General features: G+C 32.5%; 1 protein-coding gene across 1 annotated transcript in view; it reads right to left on the bottom strand.

Annotated features, from left to right (window-relative positions):
- CHORDC1 (cysteine and histidine rich domain containing 1) overlaps positions 1-12,760 on the bottom strand; it is a 48,559-nt gene that overhangs the window by 2,930 nt on the left and 32,869 nt on the right. Inside the window, exons 4-9 of the mRNA XM_077113309.1 lie at positions 10,360-10,517; positions 8,241-8,341; positions 7,514-7,572; positions 2,732-2,802; positions 1,691-1,796; positions 132-251 (exon numbers count right to left, since the gene is read on the bottom strand). Of these exons, the coding sequence (XP_076969424.1) occupies positions 132-251; positions 1,691-1,796; positions 2,732-2,802; positions 7,514-7,572; positions 8,241-8,341; positions 10,360-10,517 (615 nt within the window). The remainder of the gene's footprint in view (positions 1-131; positions 252-1,690; positions 1,797-2,731; positions 2,803-7,513; positions 7,573-8,240; positions 8,342-10,359; positions 10,518-12,760) is intronic.

Here is a 12,760-nt window from a genome sequence, read left to right as displayed (position 1 = left end):
ATATGCATTACTGTTTCTTACTGCAAACATAAAAAAATCTATCAGTGAAAACAAGAGCAATATTTTATAAGACACTATCTTTAAAGACTATGTAGAAAATAATATTTACCTAAGGTGTTCAAGGTACTTACCAATGTACTATTTGCTTCTACTCGACTAAGTTCTGGAAGTGAATTTTTAGCATATATTGAAATGGTAATTTCACCCCCTGTCTGATGCCAATCATGTCTACATGGAACAACTTTTTCCCCCTGTAATATAAAAGAAAGTTTAAACTAAACTCTTAAAAATTAGAATTTAATCCATGTAACTAAGAAAACTCACCATACCCAACTGAGTACTTAATGTCTTTAGAGCAAACTCAAGATACCCAACTGAGTACTTATGTCTTTAGAGCAAACAACTTTTGAAGTTCCCTCAGATGTTTAAACAATAAAATATATCATGATACAAAGAATCTTTATATAGTTTAATGAGTTTATAATTGAGACTATTCTTACTGTTTTGAGTTTTCTCTTTTAGTGTCATAGTGTTAATGTACACTAAGTTAAGGACTTCTACTGAACTATATACAATTTTATCACCTTTGAACCACAAGTAGAAACATATTCTTTAGAAAATGAAGTGAAAAAATACCTGGCTACTTACAACTATCTGCTGTTTTTTTTTTTTTTTGAATACTTATTTTCTTCTCCTGTTAACATGCAGAAAAAGTGGGAATCTGTGGATATAATCTCTTGATTACTATCAATGAACTAATTATTACTAACCAGTGATACACTGCTTGATGAACACACTTTTTAACAAGTGATTTCTTTAAATGTGGGTAATTTAGACATATAATTCAGGAAACTTGAACAACTGTTGTAAAAAAAGCAGCATTTACAATATCCAACCATCTCTTAAAAAATAGCAACTACAAATACCTGAATGTCGAATAAATGAATCTTTTAAGCAAATCTGAAAACTTACAATTAGTTTCTAGGTTAAAAGGCACAGGTTTTATATACCAAACAGGTTCACTGTATTGGTCATTAGCATAAATACAGTACCCAAGACTAACTTAACTATAAAATAAATTAGCAATGAATAACACTGATGTAGAATACACTGGTTGCCATCTTACAATTTATGAGTTTTGAGGGTATTATATGCACAGCCCCAAGTCTTTCTATAAAAAGCTATCTGGTGAAGTGAGAACTAACCCTTTCTTTTCTCTCTTGATAAATTTCTCTGTAGTAAAAAAAGTATTCACAAATGAATTCTAAGGAATTTAGTCTGCAAGCCTCTTCACTGACCACTGAATGGAGAGTCTGTGCATCTGCTAATGGCTGAACGGCCATAAAAACAATCAAAGATCTACTAAATAATGGTAACAAATGAACAGAAAAGTGATTTTAAATAAATAAAAAATTGTAATAGGCAATGGAGTTACTTTTCTCATAAGAGACCAAGATGATTTAGTTTTTGCAAGCTTAAATATTTCACAAAATCCTAAATAATGGCTAGATTGCTCAAAGGGGACGGTGCTCCAAGAGCTTGAATCAGATCAGTTTTAGTTTTTTAGCACATCAAAATCTGCCTGTGTGAAGGAGGTACATTTTTTTCTAAAAACTAGAATAATCTCAAATATTTAAAAAGTGACGCAGATGAATATAACCCATTGCATTATTTTGAAAAGGTTACTTACAGCACCCTTTTTAGTCCATGTGTGTTTTCCTGTGGTACAGCCCTCTTGGGCTAAAAATGTATTAAAATCAGAAGTTTTCCTTCTACAACAGCTCCAGTATTTCATCCTTTAAATTATCACAGAAATATTTCAAAATAAAATTTCACAAGCAATTAAGTCCAGAAGTATAATGAACACGTGATTTTTTTAAAAATTCAATAAATTTTAAGTGTGCAAGTTTAGTATCATACAATTATGTTACCACAAAGTTAACACTGGATATATATCAGAAAGGCTTATCATTTTAAGACCTCTATTTATTTTAACAATTCTTGAGCTCTTAAAACCATCAAAAAATTCCAAACTGGCCTTTCACTATAGCTCATATCCACATTGCCTGATGAAGCTACCAAAACGAACATGACCAAAGATTTAATATGCTCACGTTCTAATAGAGGTGTAAACATTCAACAAGTTAACAATGTTTCTACAAGCTGTTATGGTTAAAAGAGATGAAATCCACTATTATTTACTTGAGAAACCGCCATCAGAGGAAGGAAAAAAAAAAAAACCCAAACAGTAAACTTCAGCTTTGAGTTCAGAAGAGCAAGGAAATAGAGTGAAGACTTTATTTTAATGCAGTACTGTGTTTCCATGAACTACTCAGCATAATATAAAAGAGTGTTTCTTAATTGAGGGCTGTGGAAAGGCTTGAGTGCTCTTAGGTATCACAAAGATCTAAGGGTCTTAGTGCCCCTGGGCCAAGAATTAATGATTTGAAATGTGAGAGTCCATCAAACAAAAAACTATTCAGCCCAAAACAAACAGCATCACATTGTAATATACACTATAAAGAAAAGCTTGAATCACAATGGCTACTTAATAGCTTTAACTTTCAGTTTTTCCATGTGTAAAAGGACAAAATCCACATTTCTTGGTTATTGTAGGGATTAAATAACAATGTAAGTAAAGTACCTAATAATAATGCACAGCAAATAATATTTAAAGGTGTATTGACTTTTCTAACGTCTACCATTAAATGCTTTATCTAGTCATGCTTACCCTTCATGGAAAATAGGTACTCCAGAATGATAAATACAGGTTTCTTCTAGACTCTGTAGACCCTGATATGTCTAAAAGAGAAAAGAGAGGGAAAAGATTAGTTGCATATCTCAAAGTTACACCTCCTATAGAGTTGAAGCAGTGCCATGAACTATGCAAAATGCTCAAAGACAATTACCTAGAGAACACTCATAAATCCACTATGGTCATTCCTTAAACCCATTAAAAATAATCCCCTTGTGAACATCATTAAGTTTCAGGTGCCTGTGAGAAAGGCCTAAAGAAGTAAGCAATAGAACGTAAAGATGCTTTTATTCTTTTGGGTATGAGGTCCCATGAAAGCAAATTCAAGTATTACATTTATAGACCAATGCTGAAAATAAGGAATCCTCCACAGAAATATGATTACAGCATGGATCATAGCATAATAAACTGCATGTGGACATTATAAATTAGTATCAGGTGCAAGAGTGGTTCAGTGGTAGAATGCTTGCCTCCCATGCAGAAGACCCAGGTTTGATTCCTGGACCATGCACCCCCCCCCCCCCCGCCCTCCCCCTAACCCCTCAAAGAAAATTAATATGGAAAATGCTAACAATTCTGGAAGTTCAACTGTAACAGTGAGTTCACATCCTTATGAAAGGTAAAATGAGTTGCAGACTTGCATGTATAACCAGAGTTGGTGTGTAAGACCCAGGCCTTATTGCCACTGTAGATGAAGGCTCTACAGATGAATGCACAAAAAGTTATGTTAGTAAAATATGAATGAAGTTAGTAATAAACTTCCTCTCTATTTTGGTATTGATAGCAACTACTTGTAAGTATAGAAAGGAAAATTCTGTGTTTATTTTGTGTAAATCCCATGTACTAGATGTGTGTATCTCCTAAAAACATTTCATAAGCACATAAAATTCAGTATGGTGGCCCCAAAGCCCTTCTACTTCCCCTCCCATCTAATCCTCTGTCACCATATCCACCTAGTCTCCCAGAGCAAAATCCTTTATGTCCTTGCCAGTTTCTCCTTTCTCTCTACCCACATGTAGTCTAGCATGGAATTGTGTCAACTTGATCTGAAAATATATATCAGTTTAATCTACCAATGTTCCTATTGATCACCAACAGATTTTAGGCAGATTATACTAATGGGCCTCTAATTCCCTTCTCTGCTCTCAATTTCTGTTCTCTACTATCCAATTATAATAAGCATCACATTCTCCTGTAAAATCTTTTAATAACATCTACCTCACATCTTACACAATTAGTTCCAGGTGATTTGCATAGTTAAATCTGCTATTGGAACAGAATAGAGAATAAAATACCCATAGCTCTGACCTAAGCAAAGATTTCTGAAATAAGATAAAGAAAACAGTAGTCTTAAAGGAAAAAAGACAAATTGGATTTCACTAAAGTTAAGAGCCTCTGTCAAATATCAGCATTAGCAAAGAGAAAAGGCACAGTATTCCTCTCTGATAAAGGACTTATAAATAGACAAAAAGGTCATCAACCTCGACATCAAGGAAATGTAAATTAAAACCACAATGAGAAGATTAAACACTCACTGGAATGGCTAAAATTTAAAAGATACATTACAAAATGTTATCAAGGTGTGAAACAAATGGAATCCTTAAATACCACTGGTAGGAATGTAAATTAATAAAAACCACTCTGAAAATCTATTTGGAAGTATCTGTTAAAGCTGGATATACACATAGTCTATGATGAAGCAATGCCCCCTCTTTTCATATACCCAATGGAAAAGTGTACATCTGTCCCAAAAGTCACATGTATGAACGTTCACAGTAGCGCGTTATACATAATAGCAGTAAGGACAATTTATGGAACATTAAGCAATAGTACACTATAAGGCCATGAAAATGAACAAACTACAGCTGCATACATGTTTTATGATTTCATTTATACTAAGTTCAAAAACAGACAAAATTTATCTATGTTGATAGAAAATTGTGGTTACCTTTGGAGGACAGAAAGAATAAGAAGAGGGGAGAGCTTCTGTAGTGCTGTGTACTTTGAAAATCCACTGTATTAACTGTAAACTTCTATTTCTATGCTTTTTATTTGTTACATTTCAATAAAATAGATGAAAAATTCTTTAATGGTCTGACCTAACATAACCTACAGAAAGCCTAATTTCACATTATAAAAGCCTTTCAGAATTTGGACCCTACTTACTTTTTTTTTTTTTTATAAATGCAATTTTATTGAGATATATTCACACAGCATAGAAACCATCTGAAGTATATAATCACTGGCTCACAGTAAGTTAAGAAGATTTTCATTAGTCCAGAAAAGAAAAAAATAATAATTAAAAAGAAAACCCTAATACTCCCATACTCCTTATCCCCTTATTATTTTTTTTATTAATTAAAAAAATTAACTAACACATTTAGAAATCATTCCATTCTACATATGCAATCAGTAATTCTTAATATCATCACATAGATGTATGATCATCATTTCTTAGTACATATGCATCGATTTAGAAAAAGAAATAGCAAGACAACAGAAAAAGAAATAAAATGATAATATAGAGAAAAAATAAAAATAAAAAATACAAAAATATATAAGAAAAAAAAACTATAGCTCAGATGCAGCTTCATTCAGTGTTTTAACATAATTACATTACAATTAGGTAGTACTGTGCTGTCCTTTTTTTTTTTTTTAGAAATCATACCATTCTACATATGCAATCAGTAATTCTTAACATCATCACATAGATGCATGATCATCGTTTCTTAGCACATTTGCATCGGTTTAGAAGAACTAGCAATATAACCGAAAAAGATACAGAATGTTAATATAGAGAAAAAAAATAAAAGTAATAATAGTAAGAACAAAACAAAAACCTGTAGCTCAGATGCAGCTTCATTCAGTGTTTTAACATGATTACTTTACAATTAGGTATTATTGTGCTGTCCATTTTTGAGTTTTTGTATCTAGTCCTATTGCACAGTCTGTATCCCATCAGCTCCAATTACCCATTATCTTACCCTGTTTCTAACTCCTGCTGAACTCTGTTACCAATGACATATTCCAAGTTTATTCTCGAGTGTCGATTCACATCATTGGGACCATACAGTATTTGTCTTTTAGTTTTTGGCTAGACTCACTCAGCATAATGTTCTCTAGGTCCATCCATGTTATTACATGCTTCATAAGTTTATCCTGCCTTAAAGCTGTGGACCCTACTTACTTTTAATCTCAACTTTACACCAGCAAATTTTATACCAATAATATTAACTATTTATTGCTTTTTTTTACACTACCACTACTGCCTCTATTTAGAAATCCTTTCCCTTTTTCTCCATTTACAAAACTTTCATTTTTCAGAACTCATCTGAGTTATCTTCTTGACCTCTCTCCATTACCCTACCATTTGTACAAATATTTCCTTCTACATACTCCTACCTTATATATATGAATATGCATTTATATGTACATTCCTAAAAGTAAGGTCATTTCAAATTTAGTATGAGAAAAAACTCTACCCCCACCCCATTTCCTCCTTTCTCAGTTAACAGTGTCAGCAATCACCCACGCATACTATAAAGCAATATATATTATCACCCACGTGCTCAGGCCACAAGCCTCCTTCACATTCAATCCGTTCAGAAGTTCTAGAAGCAAAAAATACTTCCAAGTTACATCATTCATTCATTCCACACTGGTCACTGCACTAAGCATTCAAAATATGGCAAAGAACACACAACATTAAAATCCTTATCCTCTTAAACCTTTCATGAAGGAGAAGAAAAGGGGTAATTAAATGCAATAAACAAGATAAATACGCAAAACAAATAGTATGTTATAAGGTGGTAAGCGTTATGGAAAAACAGAAGGACAGGGAGAGTAGAAATGTTGGAGAGTATGGTATTTTAGAAATAGTCATGAAAAGATTTCAATGATGATGTGTGATTATATCCCTAAGTAATTACTTCCCAACAATTCTACTACTACTCCAGAATCCCTCAGCCTGGTCTTTCCCAATAACCTCCTAACTGGTTTCCCTCAATCCAACTGCACTCCTGTCCCATTACGATACATTTGCCACGCACTAGTAAAATAAGTATTTTTAAAGTTCTCCTTACAAATGGGGTAAAGGCTTTTCATCATGCTTAAAATAAAGCCTAATAAGGACTCTCATTTTATGACTTTTAAAGACTCTCTTGCCCCTATTTTCTCACCCTTGAACAAGCCTCAATGGTCTTATTATTCCTCCAATACACTATCCAAAGCCTGAATACATGATACTCCCTCCATCTACAGCACTCTCCTCCCAGGTATTTACATAACTCATCCTTTACGTGATCCAGATTTCTGACTGTCATCACTTCAAAAAGGATTTCCTTTAAAATCTCATGGACACAGCTCCCAACCCCAACTACTCTTCCGTCTGTTTTATTTTCTCTTTATCTGAATTCATAATATGGAATTACTTATTATTCTTCTCCCCATACTAGAATAGGGATTTCTGCTTTACTGCGTACTGTATCCCCAGTCCCTAAAATCATTTCTGACACATAGAAAGTACTCAATAAATAATGAATAAATTAGAATTATTTATTTCCACAATTTGACTTTTTTATCAGACAGTAGTCCACAGAGACAGAGGATATTGCTCATCCATGTTTTGTAGTCCTAGTCTAAAGCACAGTGCCCAACAATAATAGGCAAATGTTTGTTGAACTGAGTTACTGAATTGTACTCTTTTAAAAATAAAATTACTTTCCATGACACAAAACAATTTTTTACAAAATATACAACCTTTGCACACCCTCCATTTTTACATGATGTCCCAATCTTAACTTCATCACTGTGTTCCTCTGAAAAAAAGGAAAAATTAAATTAGAAACATTAAAATAAAACTTTACTGGAACCCCATTCTGAAAAATTAATCTTTTCCATGAAACAAATATTTTAATAATCTAAGAATCATTCTTTTTGGGCTGTGATTCTTTTACTGAGCAATAATTCACATACTGTAAAACTTAGAGACAGCAATATTTTAAAAAACTAAGTTTTCTATGTGAATTTTCATGAAGTAACATATTTAAAAAGATAAGGAGAAGTCAAATGTTGTGATTAATGTTTTCACCTATACCTAAAACTGACGACAAATTTCTATTCCATAATGCAATGCCATAACCATTATCTTAACCTTGTAAGAGAAAAATCATGGTCATCAGTTACAGATGAAACAATATGGAATAACTTCATATGCACAGCAAAGTATTTTCAGCTAAAATACAAATGTAATTCAGTGTTAAAATGTAATGAATCACAGAAGAAAATAAAATGGATTCCCATTTTCAATAAAAGATATAAGGGTATGAACCACATAATTATTCTATGCTATTATTGGTAATTAAGGAAAAAAAAAAGTTCTTTACTATGAATGTTTTATTTTTCCCACATATACCCAGTAATTTATACAGTGACGTCGCTTTTAGGTGACTAACTGAACAAAAAAAAATTACAAAAAACATCTTACCCTTATCTTCTTCATTCCCTGATGACAGTTTAAGTTTAGCAAGTGCTTGTTTTAGGGAGGCAGATACTTTTAATTCCAAATTTGTCATTGGTTCATCTGGGCTGGAGAATTTAGAAAACTTTGTTACCATTATTAATGTATCAAAATATTTCTTTGCTCTCCAAATCAATATACCTAAAAGCCTCTTTACGACAAGAAGCTAAATGCCATGTAAATCAAATTTCCCCATTAAAAGGTATTGTACAAATAACTTTTATAATGTATCTACAGTTTTCAGTTTTAGCAAAAAAGAGCTCTTACATGTACAAAATGAATCCATACTCATATCTACTAGTGAAAATTCCTTTCATATAGACACTGTTATATGGATTTATGAATTCAGATAAAATTATATTGTCAAGGCAATTTCACTAGGATTAAAAAAACAATAACCTCAACATATTTCATAACGGTAAGTGTTATATGTACAACTTAAGGCCATTCAATTCAACAAAAAAGTATTAAGAATATTAATCAATGCAGCAAATAAAATGAGAAATCCTAAATTATTTATTTACACCTACAATGAAAGACCAGACATAAGAGGTATAAGTCAATTAGCCACTAATTTAGTCACTGTATCTTTATAATCTCTACATTACCAAATAAATTTAGAAAAAAAATATTTAATTTCTCTCTTAAGTAAAATTAGCAGCTTACTCTTTTTTTTTTTTTTTTTTTCTACATGGGCAGGCACCGGGAATCGAACCCGGGTCCTCTGGCATGGCAGGCGAGCAGCATTCTTGCCTGCTGAGCCACCGTGGCCCGTCCAGCAGCTCACTCTTTGAAGAAAATATTAACCCATACTGTCAGTTAAAGTAGATTCCACTAAGAAGAGATTAACTAAGAGTTAGCCATGTGAGAATTTTTGTTTTTTTCTGATAATTTTTAAAAACTTGTCAATTAGCCAGCAAGGTATTTCCTAATTTCTTGTGATTACCAATAATAGGGAGATAGAATAAAATCCTTCTAGGTAGTTTCTTTAACCTGCAGCTAGAGTGTTAACGAACAAAAAATCTCCTAGGGTTCTGATTTTGAACTTGTCGTAGTCAATATTTTATAAATTTATTTAAATAAAATCAACAGAGAAAAAGTAGGGAATACCGTAAGTTCACGGTATGAATAAAAACTTCAATAGGGGTAAAATCTGGGGCCCAAATCATTTTATGGGCAGGCACTGGGAATCGAACCTGGGACTCTGGCATGGCAGACAAGAACTGTGCCTGCGAGCCACCGTGGTCCGCCTCAAACCATGTTTTTAAAGTGCTGTATTTCAGTTCTAAAAATTCAGTACTGATGTTCAGTATGAAGAGACCTGGGTTAACAGTGGTATCCAATATGCACGTGTGAGAATGTTTAAGAGTCTAGTCAATGAGAAGGTGAATATGAAGCAATCTGTATAATTCTGTAAAATGAGCAAACCGTATTTAAAACTACTTAAAAGATATGCCATCTAAATCAAATGCCATAAAAATGTGGCAATATTAATGAAAGTAACAGTTTTCAGGCATCAGATAAGGCTTTTTCTAAATGGCAAAACTGAGAGAAATTAAAGAGACAGAATTTGGTTCAATACAAGGAAAACAAGCACGACTTAGCAACAAAAAAACCAACTTCTCTGAGTTAAAAGTAAATTATTTTTCAACAGAATTATAAGAATAAAAATTAAATATTCTGTTAGGAATATCCTAGAAAATATTCAGGTAAACAGTAAACAAATGAGAAAGCTTCCCTCTCACCTAACCTTTTTCAACTCAAACTGATTCCATGTCAAGGACTATTTCTTTATAAAATTTCACCAGGCCAAAGTGAGAAAAGCATATGCTAAAGCACAAGGAAGATGCATGACTCCCCTGCCCATAATCATGATGGTACAATAAGCAATTCTGCAGTGAAGTTTTATATGTTCATGCCCTCAAGCTAAGGAGGAATAAAAGATAAAGGGAAAACCAAAGGGTTCAAAACATAGTGGCCTACACGATAGCTACAAATGATATTACGTAAAATCATAAATGGAAATATCAGGAACAAATACTATTAACTCAACAGTGACACAAATACTCAGCTGTGAAAAGAATACCTTGGCCTTTTAATTGCTTCTACTGGTTTAGGGGCCTGAATGATATGCTCTTGAAATTTGGGTTTCAATTCAGATAGTTCTTTCTTCTCAGTAGTCTTGACTTCAGGTTTGACTGGTTCAGTTGGCTTCTCACTATTATGCCTACCTTTTGTACAGCCCTGTTAGCAAAAGGCATTTATTAGGAGTTATCCTATCATTCATTTTACATGTCATGATACTATTTTTTATTAATTATTCAATGATAAATTACATGTTTTATCTAGTTTTTAAATTAACTTTTAAAAATTAACTTAATAAACTTAAAACAGGATTCCAAATTTACCATATTCATACCTTTGAATAAAGCTTTTAAAAAAAGGCTCTGAATTATGCTTATGTACTTAACTGATTCTACGACTTGCTTAGCACAAACTTCTTACAGAGAAGAAATTCTGAAGAACAACACAGGGAGATTTTTTTTCTTTCTTTTTCTTAAAATATATTGATTGCTCTATTCAGTCAACAATTTATGAAGCCATTTTAAGATTTTGGGGGTTATGACTGAAAGAATAAAAAGCACTAGGTATAAATTCTGAAATATCAGAGGGATATGAAACAAAATATCAGCTGAGATGCTGGCTTGAAGGGGTCCACAAGCCTGTGAATAAGGATAGCCTGTAGAAACTGGAAAAGGCAAGGCAATAGGTTCTCTTGCAGAGCCTCCAGAAAAGCCTTCTGACACAGACTGTTAGTGCAGAAAACCCAGTTTATATTTCTGTCATTCAGATTTGTGAGAAAATAATTTTGGGCTAGTTTAAGCCACTAAATCTCTCATAATTTGTTTCAGGAAGAATAAGAAATTAATACCTGACACAGAATAATTAGTTTTAGTAAATATGCATGTGGAAACCAAATTTAAAAAGATCATGCTACAGTTTTCATTCTTGGCCTTAAAATCCACTTAACAAAATATATAAGCTTTGTAATACTACAAGGTGAGTTTAATACTGTTACTCCAAATCTGTTTACCCAGACAGATGAGAAGAGAATCATCTTGCTGGAAATACATTTCTCTAATTGTGAGTAAACTGGCTGCTGAAGCCAAATAAGTTCATAATAAATTAAAATCAATCAATTATATAAATCAGTAACATAAAAAGCCTAAAGGATAATGTAATTGAATTACTGCCCATTTTGTATCTTGAGACCACAAATATCCATTATATATTTTGGCTTTTCTGTTTTCAGTAATTCTGTTTATTTTTGACCAAAAGTTAGACATACACTCACTAATCTGAGATCATTAGCTCTTGATTTCAGCTTCTTAACTCTTGATTTCAGCTTCTTATCTGAGTGGCAAAGCCATAACTATAGTTTATTAATAGATTCAGTCTTCATTTGGATGTCATACCTACTCTCTTTAATTCATCCCGTTTTGGAAGCATTTTACATGTACATAGGCATTTCACATGACTGTCAAGCCCTTGAGATATACTGCCACTTTTAAGACAATTGCCTATTTCTTGCCCCAACATTCTCACTCCTGAATACACTAAATATAAATTGCTAGAGGAAGTACATTTATTTATATTTTTTAGGTAAAATATGTCTGTATTTAATTATGGATTTTCTTATTCTTGCGATGTGCTTAAACTCATAATCACTACAGAACAATGCATGATATAGTAGAGAAAGGGAAAATCTTCAACTCACAAAGCCCACATTGATTCATTCATTCATTCTTTTTCTTTATTTACTTTTTACTGATATATATTTACATACCATGTAATAATCCAAAGTACACAATTTTTTTTTTTTTGGTGAAAAATAACATCCAAAAACGTGCTTAATTTCAAAGCATACTGCAACAATCAGCTGTAGAACAGATTTCAGAGTCTGATAGGGGTTACAATTCATTTAAGATACTTTTTAAAGATTAAATAAAATAACAGAGTTCCTGGCACATGTGGCAGGTACTAAATATTCAACAAATGCTAGCTATCAACAAATGCTAGCTAATCTTACCACATTCCACTGAGTCATATACACATGTTAACATCTCTGAAATCACACATCTCTGAAACCATACAAAGACATATCAGTTTAATAGCAGCTTTAGTTTTAATAGCACATAAATAATGGTTCATTTTGATGGTATCTTTAAATCTGACAAAGTACTTATATTCTTAACCTAAAATGCTTTGAATTGTTGTCTACCACTTCCTACTTTTTGATAGTTCCTCAAAACTACCAACATCAAGAATAAAACTAAACTGACAAGTAGATAATTAAGTTTGAAATACTACTCTCTAAAACAGAGTCGTTACTTTAGAGGCTGTGGAAAGGAGAGGAGTCTATTTTAAAAGGTATTATCTAAAGTTAATAGGAGTCAAACAATAGGTATCAGAAATCATACTACTCA

This window comes from Tamandua tetradactyla, chromosome 8 (genome assembly GCF_023851605.1).
Source record: "Tamandua tetradactyla isolate mTamTet1 chromosome 8, mTamTet1.pri, whole genome shotgun sequence".
Taxonomy (NCBI): Eukaryota; Metazoa; Chordata; class Mammalia; order Pilosa; family Myrmecophagidae; genus Tamandua; species Tamandua tetradactyla.
This window is presented reverse-complemented; position numbering and strand designations above follow the sequence as displayed.